The sequence below is a fragment of the Callithrix jacchus genome, chromosome 6 (genome assembly GCF_049354715.1).
Source record: "Callithrix jacchus isolate 240 chromosome 6, calJac240_pri, whole genome shotgun sequence".
Taxonomy (NCBI): Eukaryota; Metazoa; Chordata; class Mammalia; order Primates; family Cebidae; genus Callithrix; species Callithrix jacchus.
This window is the reverse complement of record NC_133507.1, coordinates 18,507,040-18,531,382: the sequence shown is the minus strand read 5'-3', so window position 1 is coordinate 18,531,382 and position 24,343 is coordinate 18,507,040. Positions and strand designations below refer to the sequence as shown.

The window sequence follows — 24,343 nt, the reverse complement described above, 5'->3', positions numbered from 1 at the left end:
GTTTCGATCTCTTGACCTAGTGATCCACCCGCCTCTGCCTCCCAAAGTGTTGGGATTACAGGCTTGAGCCACTGCGCCCGGCCAATATTTTCAAAATTAAATTGTCTTATTGACTTAGAAACTCTCCTTTGTCTTTTTTTTTTTTTTTTTTTTTAAGATGGAGTCTTGCTCCTTCACCCAAACTGGTTTACAGTGGCACAATCTCGGCTCACTGCAACCTCCGCCTCCCGGGTTCAAGTGATTTTCCTGCCTCAACCTCCTGAGTAGCTGGGACTATGGGTGTGTGCCACCACGCCCAGCTAATTTTTTTGTAATTTTAGTGCAGAAGGGATTTCACCATGTTGGCCAGGATGATCTCGAATGCCTGACCTCAAGACTCGCCTGCCTCAGCCTCCCAAAGTGCTGAGATCCCAAAGTGCTGAGATTACAGGCGTAAGCCACTGGGCCCAGCCTATCTTTGTCTTAAACTATGAGACATTAATGGATATCCCCTTATTGCACATTGGTCAGAAAGTGTCATTCTTCTGACCAAAGAACTTACATTTAGGTACGACTTTTTGTAAGCTGGTTGACTTTCTTAGTAGTAATTGTTATTTTTATTTTACACATTAAATTAAATGATATATCACATGTATGTTATACATTTTAATATCTAAATTCCAAATTCCATATCGTATAGTTATAAGAAGTTGTCTACATTTCAATTGCATGTATGATAAGTGACAGGAGTTTTCAATTTAGGGCAGAAATACATCACATTTCCTTTGAAAATACTTACCTGTGTCATAGATACCTCCAGTATCATAGACTGTTGTGGAGCTGAGGTAATATCATGAGCAGTTGCAAACAACAAGCCACAAAGCATTTTGCAAATCTAAGACTCACCTACAGCCTTGCTAGTCTCATCTCAGTGAAATTTCCTTCTGTGAAATTTAGCTGAAGACTTTATTTCAAAAAGCTCATTCATTTGTTTAGCAAATATTTAATAAGCCCTCAATCAGTGAGAGCTCTTTCCATCACAAGTGACAGGAAATCCAGCTCAAACTAGCTAAAGCAAAAAGATGCTCTTGCCATTGGCAATTTCAATGTTGACTGGATATTTGATGATATGAAGGGAATACTGTGCATTTTTTTAGTGGAGTGTCCTCATTGGCTCAACTTAGTTAATAAGCTTTGTCCCTAAGTCCCTGGGCCAGGAGCCTTTGTCAGGAGCTAAGGAGAGACAAATTGGGGTGGGGATAAGAACGACAGACGTCTGTCTCTGCCTGCCAGATAGACACATGACAGGGTACAGTTTCTTCCCATCAGGAAGCTTCCCAATCATCAAAAAATTATTTGCATTTTAATTTCCTTTTGGCCTGTTCTTAGACTATGTGGAGTTGATGGAACCAATTATTCCCCCCCAAAATATGAAGCATGTTTTGAAAACAGTCTATGCCTATCATCCTGGATTTCACACATAGGTCATGAGGACACATTCTCTTTTTTTCTTTTTAAAGTTTTATTTTTCATTTTTTAAGAGATGAGGGTCTTGCTATATTGTCCAAGCTAGAGTAGAACTGCTGGGCTCAAGCGATCCTCCCATCTCAGCCTCCTGAGTAGCTGGAATTACAGATAGGTACCACCACACTCATACAATTAAAAGAAGAACTTCTTCATTTTAGAGATGGGGGTCTGCTAAGTTGCCCAGGTTCATCTTGAACTCCTGCCGCAAGCTATTTTCCTGCCTTGGCCCCCCAAAGTGCTGGGAGTACAGGCATCAGCCACCATGCTTCACACTTCTTCCTAGAGTCTTTCTTCTCTTCTCTGTAAAATGAATAATAGCACCTACTTTATGAGGTCGTTGAAAGGGTGAAATAAAATGGTGCTCTAGACCATTCATTTGGAAGTGGTAGCAGTTGATAAAGGAAGAGCAGTGATATTTTCTGTCTGTGGCAGAAATTGCTGGAGCTGGGCTTGGTAAACGTGAGAGAAGACCATGAAAGTCACCAGGAAGTGAGCGCATGAGAGGGACCCTGGAGGAGCAGGCTGACACCTGAGAGCCCCTTACTTCGACAGCAGCGGTGATGTGGGAGACCGTATCACCTGCATATGCAGCACCTGGCACACAGCCGTGGAGCAGGTTCCTCCCCTGAGATCGTCGGCCAGCGTTTACCGTATAGAGGAGTTGCTGAGATCCTGGTTTCCAGGAATTCAAATCCCAGCCCTACCAATGACCAGCCATAGGGCTTCAGGCAAGCTGCTTTGCCTCTTTGTGCCTCAGTTTCCTCATGGGTGAAAGGGGATAATAACAGTACCTCTATCCAAAGGGTCCGTGTGAGGACTCACTTAGCTGACATGTGTGAGGTGAGCCCTTAGAACAGCACCTGGCAGCCAGCAAGTGCCGGTTATTACCAAGCTGCAGCCAGGTCCCAGAACTGAGCACAAAACGAGACACAAGGTCAGTCCCTTTCAGCATTACAGCAGTGGAAGGGGGAGATTTTAACAAATCATCATTTAGTTACAGTTGAGCAACTAAATTTTGAAAGTACAGGACAGGGTGTTCTAGCCCGGTGCAGTGACTCACGCCTGTAAACCCAGAATTCTGGGAGGCTGAGGCAGGTGGATCACTTGAGGCCAGGAGTTCCAGACCAGCCTGGCCAACATAGTGAAACCCCGTCTCTACTAAAAATACAAAAATTATGGCTGGGCGCGGTGGCTCACACCTGTAATCCCAGCACTTTGGGAGGCAGAGGTGGGTGGATCATCCGGGCTCAGGAGTCCAAGACCAACCTGACCAATATGGCGAAATCCCATCTCTACTAAAAATACAAAAAAGTAGCTGTGTGTGGTGGTGGGCACCTGTAATCCCAGCTACTCTGGAGGCTGAGGCAGGAGAATCACTCGAACCCATGAGGTGGAGGCTGCAGTGAGCTGAGATCGTGCCACTGCACTCTAGCCTGGGTGACAGAGCGAGACTCTGTCTCAAAAACAAACAAGCAAACAAAAACAAATACAAAAATTAGGCGCACATGGTGTATACAACTGTGATCCCAGCCACTCCAGAGGCTGAAGCACGAGAACTGCCTGAACCCAGGAGGTGGAGGTTGCAGTGAGCCAAGATTGTGCCTCTGCACTCCAGCCTGGGCAACAGAGCGAGAGCCTATCTCAGAAGGAAAAAAAAGTACAGTGTTTTGATGAAGACAGGTGGTCCTCATGAACGTTGCCTCTTGCTCTGTTAGGGGAGAGGTCCAGGAAATTGTGGGAAAATGTAACTGTTTCTCAGGTACTACTATCAGAGACAGACTTTTCTAGAACGATGTGGGGGAGCTCCTAGAAAAGGAGGTAGGAGAAGTGGAGAAGCTGGTCTCAGAAAGGCCTGCAAACAAAATGTAGCTTGGCAGGAAGGATGCAGGCCTCCAGGCACCCTCTCAGCAGGAATCAATATCAACCAGTTTTGTCCTTGTTGAAGGTTCTAATTCTGGGGCCAGCGGACCAGGCTAGCCTGAAGTAGCCTATGGGAGGAGCAGTATCTTGATGGAGATCTCCTGAGACTGAATCTCAGTGGAGGCCAGCCAGGCTGGGTAACAGAAGCCTCTGCGGACAGTTGGGCCAGGGGCTCTTAGCTTTTCGGAGTTATAGACACCTTCTTAGAATCTTTTGTGGGTGTGTGTGTGGGGGTGGGGAATGGAGTCTCACTCTGTTGCCCAGGCTGGAATGCAGTATCATTATCTCTGCTCACTACAACCTCTGCTTCCCCAGTTCAAGCGATTCTCCTGCCACAACCTCTTCAATAGCTGGGATTACAGGCGTGTGCCACCACACTAGGCTAATTTTTTTATTTTTTGGAAAAGATGGTGTTTCACCATGTTGGCCAGGCTGATCTTGAACTCCTGAGCTCAGGCAATCCATCCAACTTGGCCTCCCAAAGTGCTGGGATTGCAGGCGTGAGCCATTGTGCCTGGCCTAGAGTAGTGTTTTTATTGTTTTATTATTAATTTTTATTTTTATTTCAATAGTTTTTGGGGTACAGGCAGTTTTTGGTTATATGGAAGAATAGTGTTTTCAAGAACATAAACCATACATGATTACAAAGAATACCAAAGGCATTGACCTATTAGAACAAATAGGTGAGCTGATTAACAGATTTAGCAGCAGCCTAGTAACTACTGTTATTTTGAAGTACAGATGAGTGCAAATTTTGAAAAATGTGCAGCACCTATAATGAATTATGAAAATATCTGTGGTTGCTGGAGGGACAAAGTCACATGTAATACCACTGTAGCTGACTGCCTATGCTCGTAATTGGAGGAAATGCTAAGTATCATTAGGACGTTCAAAGAAACAAGATGAAAATGTTTTCCCCATTCAGGGACTCCCTGATTTAAGCTGAGAGCCTCTCAGCTTATTTTGTAAAAGTCAACAGCTACGTGAAAAAAAAAAAGAGATGAGTTTCTGATTTTTTTTTTTGGCAAAACAAAACACAAACATTAAAACGCTGTGTATATTAAGTACATCTAGAAAAGTGTACGGAAAATATTTCATATTTAAATAGAAGGCACCAGGGCTCAATGCTGCTCTCCAGGTGGCGGTAGCAGGTGCGAGTTGGAGTCAGTGTCTCAAGTCTGTACCTGGCATCCACGCTGGACGGTAGTGGCAGACTTTCGAGGAGGCCTGAATTTTCACCCGTACAGCTGGGCCTCTAGACCCCAAGCCCCAGGTTGTGGCTAATCACGTAGACCTTATTCCGCGTGCACTTCACTGCCGTTCACAGACCCCCGGGCGCCAAGAGATTGGGAGCACCTGTAGCAACAGAAGACGGATGCCGAGACTGGAGAAAGCCTAACAGCGGGACTAGCTCCAGCTGTGTTGCGGGTTGAGGCTAGCGTCTGCGGACAGATTCAGGTCCCAAGAAAAACAGCGTTTTAACCCATCAGAATTGCTCCGGACCAGCAAGCAGCACGGGCTGGGCGAGGGAGGGAGAGTCGCTTCAGCTGCAAGCCCCAACCCTTGGCTACTGAGTATAAATTGAGTCTTCCGTATAGGATGCCCCTCCCTCTCCACTCTCCTCCACCTGTGTCGGGCTGTGCGAGACCTGGTACATTTTAGAAAAGTGCCAGTGCGGAGAAACATAAGCAGGCAATCTCACAGGTACCTGCTGGGCGTGGCGGATGGGAGTCTTCACTTCCGCAGATTTTGGGGTTCCCACATCTTTGAAGTGGGGTGAGAATCGGCAACTACTACCATATAGTTCCCATACTTCATTCTTAACGGTGAATAAACTAAAAGTGAGTTATAATCCTCTCACGACCGCGGCAGGACTCGAACCTGCAATCTTCTGATCCGAAGTCAGACGCCTTATCCATTAGGCCACGCGGCCGCCGGGAATCCCTGCGGCAACCCATAATATATCTCCTCCACCCGCGGGCTCGCTCGGGACCAACCCACCTGCTCCTTGAGAAGGGGAGATTGGCCTTTGGTTCCCAGCGTTCTGCGGGGAGGGCCCGCCCGGAAGTCCCCCTTCTCCCCCTGCGGGCGGACCGCTCCATTGGCTGCCCTCCTATTGGTCGCGCTGGGAGTCTCAAGCTTGCCTCTCGGGCCGCCGCGGGACGGAGCCGGGCGCAGACGGGAAGTTGCGGCTGCCAGCTAGGCGTACCGGCCGGGCGGAGGCCTCACGCCACCCCGAGGCTGCGTAGGCCGCGCGAGGGGGACGCCGCGCCGTGGACTCGGGGCCCGTGGAGCCGCAGGCCGAGAAGCACCGTGCGGACCGAGGTTTCCGGCGGGTTCAGCGGCGGGGAGGCTGGGTCGCTGAGCGGCGGCGCGGCCCCTCCCTCTTCAGTCAGGGAGCGAGGCCCGGAACAGGGCGGCGGCTGGTCCCAGGGCGCACCGCGGCGGCGCTGTCGGGTGCGGGCGGGCGGCGGGGCGCACGGGGGTGGTCGCCTTCGGCCGGCTGGGCCGGGGTCTGGGCGAAAGTGGGGGTCCCAAGAGACGGCGGCCTACCCTTGGGGTTCGAATCCCGGCGCCGGCCCTTCTCGACGTTAGGCCCTCGGGCCGCGCCAGTCGCGCTCATGGCAGCCGGGGTTTGCAGAGCGCTTGCCTGGAGCAGGGCCGCGCGACATAGGCGCTTGTGTCACCCACACAGCAGCCCTGCGTGACAGGTGGAATTCGTAACCCCATTTCACGGAGTAGGCTGTCGGGGCCTGAGGAGCTTGCCCAAGGTCGCACAGCTCCAGAGAGCCAGAAGCGGGTTCGAGCCCGCGTCGCCCTTCTCCAGAGTCTGCGCCCTTACTCTCTGCCCTCGGCTTCCTCACTTGGGTCACTGACGGAGCTGCGTTGACCCCGTTTCCCCAGGCGGGGTATTGATGTTTCCCAAGTTTTGAGGGTTAACAACAGAAAATGTACCTGAAGCCCCTGGCGCAGGGCCGGGGACGCAGTAAAGGCTCAAGGAATATTGACTGTGAACACACCTGTTACCTATATGGAAAATAATGCTTTATCTCATCTGTCTCCTTTAGGATTTGGGGGAAGGCAGGCATGGTCAAGCCCATTTCACTGACTGGAGAGCGGAGACAGGACGTGTCTCTCTCCACGTCTTCCAGCCAGTAAGAGCAGCCAAGCTGGAGCCCAAAGCCAGGTGTTCTGACTCCCAGCGGGGGGGTCCCTGCACCAACCATGAGCCGCCTGCTCTGGAGGAAGGTGGCCGCCGGCGCCACCGTCGGGCCAGGGCTGGCTCCAGCTCCGGGGCGTTGGGTCTCCAGCTCCGTCCTCGCGTCCGACCCCAGCGACGGGCGGCGGCAGCAGCTGCAGCAGCAGCCGCCGCAAGTGCCATCCTCGGAGGGCGGGCAGCTGCGGCACAACCCATTGCACATCCAGATGCTCTCGAGAGGGCTGCACGAGCAAATCTTCGGGCAAGGAGGGGAGATGCCCGGCGAGGCCGCGGTGCGCCGCAGCGTCGAGCACCTGCAGAAGCACGGGCTCTGGGAGCAGCCAGCCACGCCCTTGCCCGACGTGGAGCTGCGCCTGCCGCCCCTCTACGGGGACAACCTGGACGAGCATTTCCGCCTCCTGGCCCAGAAGCAGAGCCTGCCCTACCTGGAGGCGGCCAACTCGCTGTTGCAGGCCCAGCTGCCCCCGCAGCCCCCGAGTTGGGCCTGGGCGGAGGGCTGGACCCGGTACGGCCCCGAGGGGGAGGCCGTACCCGTGGCCATCCCCGAGGAGCGGGCCCTGGTGTTCGACGTGGAGGTCTGCTTGGCAGAGGGAACTTGCCCCACATTGGCGGTGGCCATATCCCCCTCGGCCTGGTAAGTAGGGGCGGGGTTGGGGACATAACGCAGGCATGCGGGCCCAGCTGAATAGTTCGTTTCGGTGAAACTTTACTGAGGTCCTGAATGTGCTGGGTGCTCAAGTAGGGACTGCCGATGTGAATTAAACAGACTAGACCCCTGCTTCTCTGGGACTGACACACTTTCTGGTGGGAAGTTCACAGGCAGTAAGCAGACACCCAAGTTCATGTCAGGTAGTAAAGGCCGTACAGAGAATCACAGAGCACTGTACATGAGACCTGCGGAGGCCACTTAGGTCACCATGATTTGGTGCCTTTGTCCCTCCCCTGATAGCGTCATGAGAAGTTAGTGGAGGTCTGAGTTGTCAGTCATTTGAACAGTGTTTCTGTTTCGGGAGCTATTGATTATTTTGAGCAGTAGAAAGCTCCTTTTCATGGGACTGTCCCAGGCAGTATAGGACATCATTTAGCATTCCGAGCCTTTCCCATAAACGCCAGACCAAGCCCCACCCGCAACGTTTCCAGATGCCCCTTGAGTCGGCTTCTGGTTGACCACCCCTAGCTGAGAAGCGTTGCTTCCTTCCCCCAGCCTTCCAAGCAGGCATTTTGGTCCCAAACAAGTATATCCAATCTCTCTTTTCCTTTTAAATAACTTTCTAAGTGCTACCCAAGTTTCTTTTTCAAACAATGATGGCAGTACTGTTTCTCCCCTTTTTTTATTCTTCATTCCAGGATTAAAATACTATTTACAACCTTAATGCTTTCAGGCATGGCCAGCAAAAAAGGTTGGCAGTTTCTTTATTCCTATTGGAAGCTACATCTTTGTAAAGAAAGCTGCGAAATGTTAAATATGCAGTTGAAAATGGTGAAAACATGGCTAAATAGATAAGGTAGGCATTAATGGCTGAAAAGAGCAAAACTGGATGATTCCACATTGATTGAGTTCCAGTTACAATGAGAATAACACTACTTATGATATGTAACTTGATGGTCAAGTAAAGGGGAATACCGGCCATCATTTGAAAAGATAAAGTAGGCTTTGGTGGCTGAAAGAAAATTAGGAAACCAGGGACAAGAAAGATGTGTTTTTGATCTGTTGGTCATTTTTGGCCAAGTTACCTGAAGTCCCCTTTTCTCTTCCTCCTCCCTTTCTCTCCTTTTACTCCCCTCTCCCTCTCTGTCTTTCCCTCTCTGCCCTCATTCTCATTCCATTCTTGCCAGTGGTACGTGGGGCATTGCTTAGTTGGCCTGGGCTCATGCTGGGACCTTCCTCTTGGGAGTCTGGTGGGCGGGTATGTGCCCCGTGGTGCCCTCAGAGCAGTCTACTTTGAACCTGGGCATGCCCCTGCCCATTAGCTGTATAGCATTAGGTCCTGGGCCAGCCTACAATTTCCAGTGGGAGGGAAAAGCCTTCATCAGCTCTGAGCCTCCCCCAGGGCAGCGCCTCAAAGGCTGTGGGTAAGGGCTTTGGCTATCAGCCTAGAGGGACATCTCTCTGGCCGTCAGTGTTTATGTAAGATTGACAGGAAAACTGGCATTAATGGCATGAATCCCCTACTCATCTTAAATTCTGGCCGCCTTCTTTTTAATCACAGATAAGCTTATAATGGCTTCATGCACAGCTGCAGGGCTGCATCTTGACACCAGTGTGGCTCTTTAATGTAACTTAAGTCCCTGTTATCATGGCCTCAGCTATTTGGCATTCTTTAGCCTTTTTGTCTGTGGTGTTTTAAGGGCTTTGACGTGCTGAATTAAAATGGGGAGTGGGTTTCTTTCAGTCCCTTGGCTTATTTTCACCATTTGGAATATGAGTTAAATTTTGCCAGGTTTTGCCAGGTTTAAAACTAGGAAACTCTTTTTGCTTTCTCTTTGAAAGAAGTTCGTTTTATATGTGTTGAATCTGTTGAGGCAGATACTCCTCTTCCCTTCCATAAAGGTTGCAAGGTGCTCCTTTGCAGCTGTGTTGTCCACCTGCGGCCTCATCGCTCACTCTGATGCTGAGTGAGCCTTGACTGTTTAGAACAGACTGTGGTTTGCAACAGGCATTTTCTCAGTGACTGTTCCCCCACACCTAGCCTCATGGACCTTGAGCAAACTGCACCTTTTCCAGAATCGGCGTTGGGCCCCCAGCAGGCAGCACTCATCCCCTATGCCTCCACCCCCACCCTGTCACATGTGCATACATTTTCTCATTCCAGCACTTTTCCCTGGTCTCTCACTGAGGGTGGTTGCTTCTCCAAGGTGTGTGATTTGCTCTTTGTCCCCCAGAATCTTGTCAGCCATGGGATGATTCATCCTGTACATGTGTGCAGCATTTGTCATTTTTTTTTTTTTTTTTGGCCACTTCAATGAAAAAAGTCTCCACCTTGGGTTTTGTTGTTATGTCTCTCCTTTACTAGCACTTTGAACAGTAGCTGGTTTGTGCTTATAGACACGAGGGGTTGAGCGTGTTCATAAAACACCTCAGAGCCGGATGCAGACCCAGTGAACACTGGGCCTAGCAAACACCTCAGTGGCCCAGGCTGTAATACCTGCATGTAGGTTTTGTTGTAGTAGTTCCTTTTTTATGTGTGGATGTTTAAAGAAGCTCTTGTAGCTCCTGCCCGCCAGCATCCCCTTTCCTCCTCCCTAGCCCGACACACCTGATCGGTAGCTGTTGGAGTTAGCACTCTTTAGTCTCACTTGTGTCCCGACCTGCCAGTATGTGACCTGGCATGTGGTGGTAGGTGTGCGGTGGGCATTGTGGAAGTTTAATGTCTCCATGGTGAACCTGCCTGCTTCTCGCCTCCCTCAGGTATTCCTGGTGCAGCCGGCGGCTGGTGGAAGAGCGTTACTCTTGGACCAGCCAGCTGTCGCCGGCTGACCTCATCCCCCTGGAGGTCCCTGCTGGTGCCAGTGGCCCCACCCAGAGAGATTGGCAGGAGAAGTTAGTGGTGGGACACAATGTCTCCTTTGACCGAGCTCATGTCAGGGAGCAGTACCTGATCCAGGTAAGGTTCCTGGGGCCAGCTGAAGGTTCTGGCATGGGATGCTTGGGACGGGCCAGGAGCCCGTCTCAGTGGTTAGGGAAGGCACTGCTTTCCTGGGAGGAGCCCTTGTCTCAGTGATTAGGGAAGGTGCTGTTTTCCTGGCAAGTGTCTCTACTGCCTTTGTTGCAGCCACAAGGCCCGTCTGTTGACCAACTGTGCTTCTGGTCTTTGCCTCGCTGTTTATGTCCCCAGGAAAGCCTGGTGTAGGATTTAAGTTGTCAGAGAGTAATAATGGCCTTTTTCTCTGCGGCATTTTAGAGCTTAGTATGGGTCTTGAAGGTTCTGAGCTACAGCCTGGGCTCACCTACCTTAACCACTGATGACTAGTGTGAGCTCCTTAACATCTCTCAGTCTTAACTTTCTAGGCTGAAAGAATGAAACCTCATAGGATTAATAGGAGGGTTGGAATAATGCCTGTATGTCAGACACTCAGCACTCTGCCTGGTGTATACTAGTGGAATTCTTTTTCTTTTTTTGAGACAGAGTCTCGCTCTTTCCGAGGCTGGAGTGCAGTGGCGTGATCTTGGCTGCAACCTTCGTTTCCCAGGTTCAAGCAATTCTGCCCAGCCTCCTGAGTAGCTGGGATTACAGGCGCCTGTAACCATGCCCGGTTAATTTTTGTATTTTTAGTAGAGGTGGGGTTTCACCATGCTGGCCAGGCTGGTCTCGAACTCCTGACCTCGTGATCCACCCGCCTTGGCTTCCCATAGTGCTGGGATTACAAGCATGAGCCCCCACACCTGGCTAGTCATGGCAATTCTTAATTTTATGAAAAGCGTTTTTTCCTTATATCTTCACAACAGCCCTAGGAGACAGTCCAGGCAGGGGAGAAAACCTTAGCCTGTAGCTCACATAGCCTTGTTGACAGGCCCCGGGGCCACAGAGCTCTTGATTGGCCGGTTGGGGCCAGACCAGATAGCCCTCAAAGCTTTGTTTTGGCCACTCTGTCCCCAAGTTGCTCAGAGCTCTTGCTGGAAGCTGGGAAGGACTTGCACATTGGGATTGAACCAGGCCTGCATCTTAAAGGGTGGCTAGGATTTGGGAAGGCAGGCCCTTTACAGGTGGCGGGGCAAGCATGCACAAGCCTGAGGATTCTGTATTTTGTGCTGGAGGCTGTGTGCCAGGAGGGGAAGCTGTTTGAAGAGCTGAGGTAGGGCTGGAAGTCTAAACCATTAGGGAGTGGTGGGCTGGCCCCACAGTTGCAGCTTCCCTCCTTTCCTCCTCCTCCTCAGGGCTCCCGAATGCGCTTCCTGGACACCATGAGCATGCACATGGCCATCTCAGGGCTTAGCAGCTTCCAGCGCAGTCTGTGGATAGCAGCCAAGCAGGGCAAGCACAAGGCTCAGTGCCTCACAAAGCAAAACCAAAAGTCCCAGAGGAAAGCCAGAGGAGGTCCAGTGGTGAGAGTACACTGCGGGTGGGCAGGGACACGGTGCTTGGGACCCCCTCAGCAGCCCGTCTGGCCTGAGGCCAAGCTGATCTGCCTGTCCCTTGCTCTTGGGTTCCCCAGATCTCATCCTGGGACTGGCTGAACATCAGCAGTGTCAACAGTCTGGCAGAGGTGCACAGCCTCTATGTAGGGGGGCCTCACTTAGAAAAAGAGCCTCGAGAGCTGTTTGTGAAGGGCAGCATGAAGGACATTCGTGAGAACTTCCAGGTATGGTGCTGTCGGGGACTGGGGAGATGGGCTATGGCACACCCCTAGCTGCCAGGCCTGATCCTGAGACTTGGTGGTGGTTCTGGGATGGCTGCCCACCTTGCATCATCTTGTCACCTTGTGCCAGGACCTGATGCAGTACTGTGCCCAGGATGTGTGGGCCACCCATGAAGTTTTTCAGCAGCAGCTACCACTCTTCTTGGAGAGGTGAGGGGGAGCCCATGTGGGAATCTCTGGGAGTCAGTGCGTTCCTGGTCCCGAGGCCCGCTATAATCAGGTGGCATTGGTTCTTTCTCAGGTTGGAGACCTTAGCTTTTCTAGGCAGAAAGAATGGAGCCCTCTGTCCAGTGGTGTCCTGGGCCCTGGGCTCTGGATTTCTACAGAGGCCCCAGGAGGAGGGTCATGGGGCTTTGCTGTGTTTCCTGTGCATGTCCTGGTTTACCACACACCTTCTGTGAAATAGATCCTGAGCCAGGGGTTTCATGTACATTGTGCTTATGTTTACTCACGAGTCCATCTTCTGACGTGGTCCTTGTGTAGCTGAAAATTCAGGTATATTTGTACCAAAGATACTGAAAAAAAAAAAAAGGAAAATTTGGGTATAACTTTTGACTCCCCTAAAACTTAACTATTAACAGCTTACTGTTGGTTGGAAGCCTTAGTGATAACATAAACGATACATAGTTTGAATGTTAAATGTATTATATACTATATTCTTTTTTTTTTGAGACGGAGTTTCAGAGTTTCGCTCTTGTTACCCAGGCTGGAGTGCAGTGGCGTGATCTCGGCTCATGGCAACCTCTGCCTCCTGGGTTCAGGCAATTCTCCTGCCTCAGCCTCCCGAGTAGCTGGGATTACAGGCACACGCCACCATGCCCAGCTAATTTTTGTATTTTTAGTAGAGACGGGGTTTCACCATGTTGACCAGGATGGTCTCGATCTCTTGACCTTGTGATCCACCCGCCTCGGCCTCCTAAAGTGCTAGGATTACAGGCTTGAGCCACCGCGCCCGGCCTATATACTGTATTCTTAAGCCAGAAAAAAAGAAAATGTTTTAAGAAAATCATAAGGAGAAAATATGTTTACTATTCATTAGGTGGAACTGGATCATCATAAAGGTCCCCGTCCTTGCCTTCAGGTTGTGTAGGCTGAGGAGGGGGGTTGGTCTTGCTGTCACAGGTGGGTAACGCAGAAGAGAATAAGTGTACAAGTGAACTTGCATGATCCAGACCTGTGTTGTTTAAGGTCACCTGTTTTCCTGCCCAAGTTGTGAGGTTTGTGCGTGATGTTTTTCATGTATGGGATGTTTAGCACAGTGCCTGGCACACAGTCCATGTGTTGTAGCCATCTCCACTTTTGCCATCTGTATTTCCCACATTACTCCTGAGGATGGGATGATACTGTTTCCATTTGATAGATGAAAGAACTGAGGCTCTGAGAGATGGGGTGACTTAGGGATGAGTGACAGTAGAGCTGGGATTTAATCCGTTGTCCGTTTGCCTTTTGAGCTATGCTGTGTCGGTGGCTGGGTTGAGGCTTGCTAGAGCAGCTCAGGGATTGGGACAAAGTTTTGCCTCCTGTGGTCATTTATGGCAGCTCCTGGTGTTTGCCTCCAAGGTGTCCTCACCCAGTGACTCTGGCCGGCATGCTGGAGATGGGTGTCTCCTACTTGCCTGTCAACCAGAACTGGGAGCGTTACCTGGTGGAGGCACAGGGCACCTATGAGGAGCTCCAGCGGGAGATGAAGAAGTCGTTGATGGACCTGGCCAATGACGCCTGCCAGCTGCTCTCAGGAGAGAGGTGGGCAGGCCTTGGGTGGGCAGGATCTAGGTAGGGGACTGGCAGCAGGTGGGAGGCCTAGCCTTCGGCTCAGCCTTAGCCCTGCCCTAGTGGACTGGCTCTGTAGGTACAAAGAAGACCCCTGGCTCTGGGACCTGGAGTGGGACCTGCAAGAATTTAAGCAGAAGAAAGCTAGGAAGGTGAAGAAGGAGCCAGCCACAGCCAGCAAGTTGCCCATCGAGGGGCCTGGGGCCCCTGGTGATCCCATGGATCAGGAAGGTGGGGAGCATGGGCAGGAGGTAGGGCAGGGGCTGTCTCTGGGAAGGTCCTGTGATTGAGGGGGTCCTTGGAAAGGGGTGCTTCAGCCTTCTGGAGATGAGTGGTGGGGGCAGGTCTTACTGAGAGTTCCTGCTCCTGTTCCTGATTATCTTCCCCTACTCTCACAGACCTCGGTCCCCCCAGTGAGGAAGAGGAGTTTCAACAAGATGTTGCTTCCCGGGCCTGCTTGCAGAAGCTGAAGGGGACCACAGAGCTCCTACCCAAGCGGCCCCAGCACCTTCCTGGACACCCTGGGTGAGCCCTGCCTACCCCCAGTAGTGTACCTAGAGTCTAGCCTGTGCCATTCTCAGGACGGCCCTGATCTGGATTCTGGCACAGAGGTGGCATGTACATGTGTACTTAGACCTACTGCCATTCATTCACACCATCTTCAGTCCTGTTCTCATTTGCTACCTCTGGACCCACTCACTGGGCTCTTTGAGCAGCACAGTGTTCTGAGTACCTGCTGTGCACTGGCTGTGGCAGCCACTGGGTGTACAGACGAGAGCATGGCTCTTCCTCTTCAGTTCCGCGGCAGCCACTGGGTGTACAGATGGGAGCACGGCCCCTCGTCTTCAGTCCTGCAGCAGCCACTGGGTGTACAGACAAGAGCATGGCTCCTCCTCTTCAGTCCCGTGGCAGCCACTGGGTGTACAGATGAGAGCACGGCCCCTCCTCTCCAGTCCCAGGGCGAGAGCATGGCTCCTCCTCTTCAGTCCCACGGCAGCCACTGGGTGTACAGACGAGAGCATGCCTCCTCCTCTCCAGTGGCTCCTTTCTAGGAGGAGCGAGGCATGCAGATCAGCCGGTGCAGCTAGTATCCATAGAGTGAGCAGTGTTGAGGTAGTTCTGACTCTGCCTGGGGAAATAAGGCTTCCTTGAGAAGTTGTCCCTTCCTTTGAGCCTCATAGGGTGGCAGAGATGAGAAAAAGGGCAGCAGGGTGCCAGCTTTGCACTTGCCTGACCCTGAGAGCAAGTGTCCTGGGTGCCTTGCTAGCCTCAGCCTGGGCTCAGCCCTGGTGAACAGCCGGTATTAGAGAGCCCAGAAGAACTGGTGTTTCTCTAGAGGAGTGGGGAGGCCAGATTTGCTCCCTCCTCTGGCCAGAGTTACCCCGGATGAAATGGAACTTGGGAAGGAGCCCCATCCTGGGCCAGGGTATGCTTCTGTGTCCTGGCTTCTGACTAGTCCATTGGGACTGAGTGTCTTCCCTTTTGAAATATCCTCCTAGAGGATTCCATGGGGGTCCTGGCTAAAGCATCCCAGAGGATGGGATGGTGGCTTTAGGCTGTAGTCACTAGAAAGCCCCAGGACTTTGGAGGGTGGGTGGGGCACATCCTGGGAGAGAGAACCTTCCTTCCAGCAACTACCCTTACTGTTGTGACACTACTGTCTTCCTGGTGGGATGTAGATGGTACCGGAAGCTCTGCCCCCGACTAGACGACCCTGCGTGGACCCCAGGCCCCAGCCTTCTCAGTCTGCAGATGCGGGTCACACCTAAACTCATGGCACTGACCTGGGATGGCTTCCCTTTGCACTACTCAGAGCGTCATGGCTGGGGCTACCTGGTACCTGGGAGGCGGGACAACCTGGCCAAGCTGCTGGCAGGCCCCACCCTGGAGTCTGCTGGGGTGGTCTGCCCCTACAGGTAAGGCTCAGGCCCAGGGGCAGAAGGGGCTGGAGTCTAGGGAGCCCTTTCCCTGGCTGGTCAGCTCAGGCTAATGGAAAGAGTTTGGGTTCAGGAGTCTAGACTCAGAAGAAGAAGAAAAAAGAATCTGGGTTCAGGTTTTTTTCCATGGCTCCCCTTACCCTTTGGATCTCAGAGCCGTAGTAGGGAGTATGTTGAGACAATCAGAGTGAGGAGGACTAAAAGCCCTACTCTTGGGCACAGCACAGCTGCCTTCACAGGAACATGGAGAGAGCTGTTGCAGATGGCAGGGAGATGGGATTTTCAAAAAGTGTATATAATTTGAGTGAAAATTGTGGACCAAGCAGTGCATCCCTCGTTTGTTCTTCAGGGAGCCCTATGATGTAGAATGGTTGTCCCCATGTTGTAGTTGACCAGGGCTCAGCTGACTTGTTTGAGATCGCAGACCCTGAGCTTTAGACAAGCAGGTGTTGGGGAGAAACTTACAGGAGTTCTGACTCTGCAGGGCGGCCTAAGTTCCTTGTGGAGCTGTCAGACAAAAGGGGATGGGACTGGCCTTGTTCCTTTGAGCCCAAGGGTGGGTGAGCTGGCAGGAGCCAGCCTGTAGCTGGACCCTGGGTCCTGTCCTCCCAGCTGTGCTCTGAGCTTCTCTTGAGACAGCAGCTCTGTAGTGTAAGGGAAACTTGGATTTGAGTGAGACGAGCCTCAAACCCCAGCCTGCCACCGGGGTGCTGATATTTTCAGTTTGTCAGTCCCTGTTTAAAAGCCAGGGGAAGTGCTGTCTGCCTCAGAGCTGATTCTGAGGACCAAACAAAGGGAACTGAGGAAGGCACCAGCAAGCTTCCAGGCTGAGTGGGCATCTGGTAATCAGAGGCCGCTGCTGCTGTTCTCTGCCCAGAGCCATCGAGTCCCTGTACAGGAAGCACTGTCTCGAACAGGGGAAGCAGCAGCTGACACCCCAGGAGGCCAGCCTGGCCGAGGAGTTCCTGTTCACTGACAATAGTACCATATGGCAGACGGTGAGGGCAGGCTCTGAACCTGAGCTTTGGGGAGGGGAGGTCTCTGTACTCCATCTACCCAGGGAAGGGGCAGCCTTTTGGTTGGGAGGCTGGCACTGGTGGCTCACCCCTGACTGGCCTGGGCTGTCTGAGTGCCATGCAGGGAGGGGCTGGTGGATTGGGGCTTACCCAGTCTCCTGCTTCACTCCCTTGGTCCTTGGGCCCATCCAGCTGGAAGAACTGGATTACTTAGAAGTGGAGGCTGAGGCCAAGATGGAGAATTTGCGAGCTGCAGTGCCAGGTCAACCCCTAGCTCTGGTGAGCAAGGCACCTCCTCAGGGGTTCTCTGGGTGGGTTCTGGTGGCAAGGGCTTCCTCTTGGCTGTGTAGCTCTTCCCAGCAAGAGTTCCCTGGGTCTTGTGGGGCTGGAGATGCCACCATGCCCCTGGGAGGCCCCACACATGTTGGAGGCCAAGGAGACAGCCTGAGACCTCATGGCCATCATGTCATTTCCCAGCTGATGATGACAGTTTCAGGCCCTTTCCCCACCCGCTACCCCCTGGCCCTTGCCAAATGCAGGTGCTGGAGCAGGGCCTGATCTAGGTGTATGGCCCCCACAGACTGCCCCTGGTGGCCCCAAGGACAGCCAGCCCACCTATCACCATGGCAACGGACCTTACAACGATGTGGATGTCCCTGGCTGCTGGTTTTTCAAACTGCCTCACAAGGTGTGTTATGGGTCATGGCCTGTCTTTGTGGTGTCCACTGTGCTTAGGGCCCACAGCAGGCCTTTAGGTCACACACCTGACACTATCCTTTTTGTGGGAATGACTAGTAGTGGGACAGAGTATGATTTCGGGCACATACTGTCATTGCTCAGCTTTTGTTTTTCTAATGAAAGTCAGGTGGCAAGGGGCATGGTGGTGGAATTAAATGCTATGGGGTATGTCATATGTCTGGCACCACATCTGGTACATGATAGGTTCTGCTGACTGATTTATGAGGGGATCCAGGTTTGCTCATGTCTGTGTCTTGGGGGTGGGGGTGTGCGTGTGTGCCTTTGTGATGCAATCGGGGATTTGCCTCAGGCTGCTGAGGTTCTGGGCTCAGTGTTGGGAGGAGTGCAGGTGCTCACGTTGGTTCCCCATCCAGGGGTCTGCCACCTGCCTCCAGCCCCTGCTTCTTTTGCTCTGTCCAGGATGGTAATAACTATAATGTGGGAAGCCCCTTTGCCAAAGACTTCCTGCCCAAGATGGAGGATGGTACTCTGCAGGCTGGCCCAGGAGGTGCCAGTGGGCCCCGTGCCCTGGAAATCAACAAAATGATTTCTTTCTGGAGGAATGCCCACAAACGTATCAGGTGGGCCACCCTGGGAGGAGTCCTGGGTCCTGGGACTCTTTCCCCCTCTTCCGCCCAGGGATCCCTGGTTAACCCTGGATTCCCACAGAGGGCTAGTCTAAATATGGTCTAGAGGCCTGGCTACTTTTGGTCCTGTGCCATGAACCTCAGGCAAGTCTCTCTCCAGCCTCAGTTTCCTTGTTTATGTAAAAAAAAAAAAAAAATCCTGCTGTTGGACCATGAGAGCCCTTGGTAGCTCCCAGAATCCCTTTGTGTAGCTGCTGGAGCCATGGGATATGGCTGAGGATCGTGGAGAGCTGGTGGTCTGTAAGCCCTGTTGGGGCTGGGAGCTGGTTCTTGTAGTCTGGAATTTCCAAGGCGGTAGTGGCCACTGGCACACACTCATGAACAGAGTGGGTGTTGGGATGGTGAAGTCTGCCCTGGGTGTCAGAAGAGGCAGTGGTGGAAGGAGCGCCCCATGGAGCGAGCCCTCCAGAGAAGAGCAGAAGCTCATTCGGAGGCCTGGCCAGTTCCCAGATGGCATATGCTCTTGATTGGTGTATCTGTCATAGGGCCTGAGGCCTTGGTTGAGCCTGAGTCCAGTGAGTGAGGCTGGGTAATGGGTATAGCAGGTCTGGAGTGGGGCAGGTAAGGGCTATGGTGGGATGGAAGGTAGATTCTGCCTCCCGTGGCTGTGCTGAGTCTCCCCCTGTCTGTCTCCACAGTTCCCAGATGGTAGTGTGGCTGCCCAGGTCAGCTCTGCCCCGTGCTGTGATCAGGTATGGCCTGCTGAGTGGTTGCAGGGGTAGGAGAACTGAGGTGGGGTGGTAGGTCCCAAGGCCAAAGCAACCTGCTAAGATCCATCTCCTTCCCCTGCACCCCACCAGGCACCCCGACTATGATGAGGAAGGCCTCTATGGGGCCATCCTGCCTCAAGTGGTGACTGCCGGCACCATCACTCGCCGGGCTGTGGAGCCCACATGGCTCACTGCCAGCAATGCCCGGGTACGTGTCCTTCCTTCCCCAGGTCTGTGAAAACTGGGATCTGAGGGCATTTCGGTATTTAGCGAGGAGCATGAAAAGGACCCTATGATCTGGGTCAGGCAGGACCCTAGTTCACATCTGGCGTCATGACTCTTGTCCACTTCTTTGGTAAATGTGTTCTGGGCACCTTTCCTGGCCAGACAATGAGAGGCACAAAAGCTACAGGGATCATAGACTTTAGATGGGTCCTGGCAGGGCGCTAGGCACAGAGCAGATTCTTTACCCGTCACCCCAGTTCCTGAGAGGGGCTGTCTCTGGAACTGGAGTTTGAGCAGTGCTGTCTGGCATTCTTTAAAGCCATCCATCCCCTCAGGAAAGGCTCCAGCTCTTTCTCAGTCAACTCTGGCTCCAGGAATGGGGTAGGAGTCTCATTGTGGTATCTCCCTCTTCCCACAGCCCGACCGAGTAGGCAGCGAGTTGAAAGCCATGGTGCAGGCCCCACCTGGCTACACCCTTGTGGGTGCCGATGTGGACTCCCAGGAGCTGTGGATTGCAGCTGTGCTTGGAGACGCCCACTTTGCTGGCATGCATGGTGAGCAGGAGCCGGGGTTGGTGCAGCCCAGCTCCTCAGGCAGCATATCCACAGTTGTGATGGACATTGGGCAGATGTTCTTGAGCTTCCTTTCTTATTCCTATGTGTCTTCCAGGCTGCACAGCCTTTGGGTGGATGACACTGCAGGGCAGGAAGAGCAGGGGCACGGATCTACACAGCAAGACAGCCACCACTGTGGGCATTAGCCGAGAGCACGCCAAAGTCTTCAACTATGGCCGCATTTATGGTGCCGGGCAGCCTTTTGCTGAGCGCTTACTAATGCAGTTCAACCACCGGCTCACACGGCAGGAGGCGGCTGAGAAGGCCCAGCAGATGTACGCTGTCACCAAGGGCCTCCGCCGGTGAGGGTCCCTCTCCTGTCCACTTTAACACTCAGAACCCAAGGCCTGCTTTACTGCTTTTTAGTACTCCATCTGTTGTGTCTCCTGCCCATTGCTTGAACCCCCACCTAGCCCCTCCTCTCCTTCCACACCTGTGTGACCTAGCTCCAGGATGATTTGTCCTGTTGTGACATGTGCTTGCTTTATAGACAGCCTTAAACAGATTTCCCTCATGGGGGTAAGCCATACTTTTGGTATACTGTCACCAGGTGGTAGCATCTTGACGATTTTGATTATGCTGCATAAATAATAATGTAGGGGTTGCAAACTCAGATGCCTCCAGGGAAGGAAAGCAAATGGAGTGGGCGGAAGACAGGAGTTGACAGGAGGGTGCTGTGGCAAATGAGCTTGTTCATACAGGAGAAAGCATTACCAGGCCTCCAGGTTACTTAGCCTAGTTCGCAAATTGTTTCCTCTGATAGTACTGCATACTGTGTATTCAGGGCCTTAGCAGGCTTTCTGGAGGCTTCCAAAAGCGTGAGGGAGGAGAGCTGCAACTTCCTTACATATAATACAGTGTCCATATTGAATTAGCTGGGTCATTGTGGAAACTCACTTTCTCGTGAACAACTAAAGTTAAGTATGTGATAAATGATGTAGCAGTTGGTGACTCTAAATGCAGGAAAGGGCAGCTGAGCGTCCTCCAGAGTTGATAAAGTGATGCTGGGTAAGGCTCATACCGTGAGCATGACTGTAAATGCAGGAAAGGGGAGCCGAGTATCATCCAGAGTAGATGAAGTGAGGTCGGGTAGGGCTCGTATTGTGGGCAGCACGTGCTGGTGGAGGCAAGCAAGGTGATGGGGCTTTAGTTGTAGACACCTTTGAAAGTGTCACAGGAGTTTGACTGTGGGTGCAGGTGGTAGAAGCCCTGCAACTCCTTTGTGCGAGTGAGTGACGTGTCTCTGGAGCCTTCAAGCAACAAGCCTTGTGATGTCTGCAGGTTAGATGGAAGCTGGGAGTCTAGGGTCATGGCAGTTGAGAAGGGTAAGTTGGGCCTGGCTATTGTTTTCTGCTTCTACGAATGCCCCCTCCCCTTCAGGGAGTAGCCTGTTCTTGCCCCATCTCCCCAAATCTGGAGTGATGCCCCTTGCTGCCTTCTGAATAAAAGGCTGGTGTTGGGCTTTGGGCAATGCAGTGTCTAAGGAAACAGGACCATAGGAATAGTGGCCTCGTGTGCTGGAATCTTTGTCCTTTATTGGGCTCCTGTCTGGGTTGCATGTCCTCCTAGCTCCGTGACCCTAAGCAATGCACTTAGCCTCTCTGAGCCTGTTTCTTGCTCTGAAGATAAGCCTTAAGGAGACTGGCTTGATGCCAGTGTTTTTGAAAATCGAGTGATATGTGAACCCTCTTCATCAAGGCAGTAGCGTGGCACAGAATCATGGTGTTAATACTTCCCCCAGGTATCGGCTGTCAGAGGAGGGTGAGTGGCTAGTGAGGGAGCTACACCTCCCAGTGGACAGGATTGAGGGTGGCTGGATTTCGCTGCAGGACCTGCGCAAGGTCCAGAGAGAAGCTTCAAGGAAGTAAGAACCTTCTTTGTGTTAAGGATGGAGGGAGAGGAGAGGTCTGGGTTTGCCTCAGAAGAGCTTTTTCAGCTTTGAGATGCTAAAAGACAAACTCTTCCCTCTCTGTTTCTGGTCCTTTAGGTCACGCTGGAAGAAGTGGGAGGTGGTTGCTGAACGGGCTTGGATGGGGGGCACAGAGTCAGAGATGTTCAATAAGCTTGAGAGCATCGCTACGTCTGACATACCATGCACCCCGGTTCTGGGCTGCCGTATCAGCCGAGCCCTGGAGCCCTCGGTTGTCCAGGGAGAGGTATCTTGCTACCTTCCGAGCATGGGTGGGTGGGTGGACCAGGGAGAGCAGGTCCCTGTGGACCTTACCAGGGTTTGTCAGTAGGGCCAGAGTGAAGCTTCTCTTGGGGCTTCTACCCTAGAGTCTGAGGGTCGGGTAAGGCTCCCGGGGTATGAGCCTTACCCGACCTTCTGACTCTAGGGTAGTTGGTATGTAGCAGAGTCCCTCTCACCTCTGACCCCCTTCTCTCTGCAGTTTATGACCAGCCGTGTGAATTGGGTGGTGCAGAGCTCTGCTGTTGACTACTTACACCTCATGCTTGTGGCCATGAAGTGGCTGTTTGAGGAGTTTGCCATAGATGGGCGCTTCTGCATCAGCATCCATGACGAGGTTCGCTACCTGGTGCGGGAGGAGGACCGCTACCGTGCTGCCCTGGCCCTGCAGATCACCAACCTGTTAACCAGGTAAGCGGGGCCTGTGGCCTCTCTGGCCTGGCCATGTGTTCTGGGTGAGAGCTCCTTGGGCCAGACTGGGTAGTTTTGAGTTTTCATCCCCCTAGAAGTGAATGTTTCGGCTTTTTCTAATTTTTAAAAGTTTAGAGAAGTCCTAAAAAAAAAAAAAGAGTTGTCTCAATTTTTTTAAAAAGATTTCTTGGGTTTGAAAATGTCAAATACCAAGACTGATCACTGAGGAAGAGTGAGGTTAGGGGAGTTGTTCCAATGGGTGGTACTCACACTTTTCTGTTTTGAAAATGAAATGACAGAAGCCTTCTCTCATTTCACAGGGAATTGAGATGTTTTTCTTTAACCCATAAATGTTTTCTTAAGTGCCAAAAGTTTGTTATTTGACTGCTAACAGAAAACATTATTCATGGGGACACTCAAATGTGATTTTTTAAAATATCTTTTATATATTGAGTTGTATTTTCTTATAGTATAATTCCTAGTTCATATGGATGAATTAAATGATATTACCGTTCCATGTTGATCTACCACTCAGAACCAGTTTGGGAACCATGATCTATCCTGATTAATGGGTAAATAACAGATGTTTATGATATTCAACATTGTTCCCACTGCCCTCTTTATCATCTCTGGGGGGTTATGCTTAACAAATCTAAAAGTCCTCATTTATGCCTCAAACTGTGGCCCAATAATTGGAAGTGATTTCTTATATGAAACTGGGGGAAAAAGTGTGTGTGGATTCCATAATTGCATTTTAGTATCTCAGTGGGAGGTTAGGCTGCTGGATGGAAGACAGTGCTGGCCCTTCACTTTCTTGACTTAGCTAAGTGAACAGATGGGGTATGGGGTCCGTGCTCCAGAAGTGATGATCTGTTCACAGGAGGGATGGGACTGTGAGAGGAGATTGGGTCTCTTTCAGGTGCATGTTTGCCTACAAGCTGGGTCTGAATGACTTGCCCCAGTCAGTCGCCTTTTTCAGTGCAGTCGATATTGACCGGTGCCTCAGGAAGGAAGTGACCATGGATTGTAAAACCCCTTCCAACCCAACTGGGATGGAAAGGAGATACGGGATTCCCCAGGGTGAGCACAACACACTTGTTCCTTATTACACATAGGATCTGAGGTGGACTAGAAAGTGGGTCTTGGAGATCAGGAAACTTGGGGGTCCCAGGGAATCACTCTTGACTCATGCTATATTCTAGGCTAATTGCAGTTTCTAAGGTGCCCTGTGTCCAGAGTGAGTGTGACATGATGTTTCAAAAATGCAGACAGCAGAATTTCAAATATTCCACCTGTACCTGTCCCCCACTTCAGCCACACCAGAAATATAGAGTGTATTCTTAGGTGACAGAAAACAAACTCTCCTTTAACTACCAAACAAGTAAATCAGAAAGCTTTTTTTCTATTTAAAATGTATCTCAGACAGACTTTATTTTATATACCAAGAAAACAGACCCTCTTAACATGTAACATTACCATTCGTTGCATTGCTCTCAACCTTTGTTTCTCCTTTCTGACCTCTCAGTTACAGTTCTAGAGGTGGCATCCTAACAAATTTGCACTGTCTTTCAGGTGAAGCGCTGGATATTTACCAGATAATTGAACTCACCAAAGGCTCCTTGGAGAAACGAAGCCAGCCTGGACCATAGCTCTGCCTGGAGGCTGTATTTGCTCCCGTGGAGCTTCATCGGGCAGCTCAGGCTCCCAAACTCAGGCTTTCAGCTGTGCTTTTCACAGAAGGGCTTGCCTAAGGCCAGCCATTTTTCAGTAGTAGGACCTGCCAAGAAGATTCCTTCTAACGGAAGGTGCAGTTGAATTCAGTGGGTTCAAAACCAAGATGCCAACATCAGTGTGGGCTATAGGACAAGGGGCATTGTTGCTTGTTGGGAAAAACAAAGCAAATGCCCCAAAGTTCACATTAACTCAGGCATTCAATTATTTTTTCCTTCTCTTCTTGGCTGGTTCTTTGTTCTGTTCCCCATGCTCTGATGCAGTGCCCTAGAAGGGGAAAAAAGTAATGCTCTAATGTGATCAACCTGCTCCAAGGCAGTGGAAATAAAAAGAAAAGAAGAAAAAAAAAAAA

At 51.5% G+C, this 24,343-nt stretch overlaps 3 protein-coding genes, 2 long non-coding RNA genes and 1 other non-coding gene across 25 annotated transcripts in view; 2 read left to right on the top strand and 4 right to left on the bottom strand.

The window, feature by feature from the left end:
• Window positions 1-4,504, top strand: part of LOC144576585 (uncharacterized) — a 22,808-nt gene extending 18,304 nt beyond the window's left edge. Inside the window, exon 3 of the transcript XR_013518632.1 lies at window positions 1,939-4,504. The gene's annotated coding sequence lies outside the window, so the exon portion shown is untranslated. The remainder of the gene's footprint in view (window positions 1-1,938) is intronic.
• Window positions 1,274-5,786, bottom strand: LOC128932322 (uncharacterized). Its single transcript, XR_008482013.2, has 3 exons — window positions 5,428-5,786; window positions 4,611-4,782; window positions 1,274-1,806 (listed from the first exon to the last, which is right to left on the bottom strand). It is a non-coding gene; the product is annotated as an uncharacterized LOC128932322 (long non-coding RNA).
• TRNAR-UCG (transfer RNA arginine (anticodon UCG)) lies at window positions 5,287-5,359 on the bottom strand. Its single transcript has one exon. It is a non-coding gene; the product is annotated as a tRNA-Arg (tRNA).
• POLG (DNA polymerase gamma, catalytic subunit) lies at window positions 5,591-24,343 on the top strand. Of its 6 annotated transcripts, none has more exons than XM_002749138.5 (23): window positions 5,591-5,751; window positions 6,495-7,280; window positions 10,056-10,251; window positions 11,523-11,690; window positions 11,801-11,947; window positions 12,075-12,154; window positions 13,565-13,747; window positions 13,854-14,005; window positions 14,173-14,299; window positions 15,454-15,690; window positions 16,589-16,709; window positions 16,920-17,006; window positions 17,308-17,415; window positions 17,886-18,046; window positions 18,751-18,804; window positions 18,913-19,030; window positions 19,466-19,601; window positions 19,717-19,963; window positions 21,403-21,525; window positions 21,649-21,817; window positions 22,052-22,260; window positions 23,180-23,340; window positions 23,833-24,343. In XM_002749138.5, exons 2-23 carry the CDS (start codon window positions 6,652-6,654, stop codon window positions 23,907-23,909), a joined length of 3,690 nt encoding a protein of 1,229 aa, XP_002749184.1. In that variant the 5' UTR covers window positions 5,591-5,751; window positions 6,495-6,651; the 3' UTR covers window positions 23,910-24,343. The 6 variants fall into 6 exon arrangements, with proteins under 6 accessions (XP_002749184.1, XP_078182857.1, XP_017828790.1 ...); XM_078326731.1 differs by having other exon boundaries at window positions 5,591-5,883; XM_017973301.4 differs by lacking the exon at window positions 21,403-21,525.
• On the bottom strand, window positions 10,906-15,456 carry LOC144576587 (uncharacterized). The gene is made up of 2 exons (XR_013518684.1): window positions 14,508-15,456; window positions 10,906-12,519 (listed from the first exon to the last, which is right to left on the bottom strand). It is a non-coding gene; the product is annotated as an uncharacterized LOC144576587 (long non-coding RNA).
• Window positions 23,830-24,343, bottom strand: part of FANCI (FA complementation group I) — a 119,645-nt gene continuing 119,131 nt past the window's right edge. For 12 of the 15 annotated variants that reach the window (XR_013536642.1, XR_013536644.1, XR_013536646.1 and 9 more), the window contains one exon: window positions 24,147-24,258. Coding sequence is in view for 3 of the 15 variants with exons in the window: in XM_035303765.3 (XP_035159656.3) it covers window positions 24,196-24,258 (63 nt within the window). In the remaining 12 variants the exon portion in view is untranslated. Of the gene's footprint in view, window positions 24,259-24,343 lie in introns of all 15 variants that reach the window. The other 3 variants (XR_013536649.1, XM_035303768.3, XM_035303769.3) reach the window with 1 other exon arrangement.

Coding starts and splice junctions, on each gene's coding strand:
- POLG (XM_002749138.5), top strand. CDS start 6,652: ATGAGCCGCCTGCTCTGGAGGAAGGTGGCCGCCGGCGCCACCGTCGGG. Junction 11,948..12,074: donor ACATTCGTGAGAACTTCCAG/GTATGGTGCTGT, acceptor ACCTTGTGCCAG/GACCTGATGCAGTACTGTGC. Junction 17,007..17,307: donor CAGGTCAACCCCTAGCTCTG/GTGAGCAAGGCA, acceptor TGGCCCCCACAG/ACTGCCCCTGGTGGCCCCAA.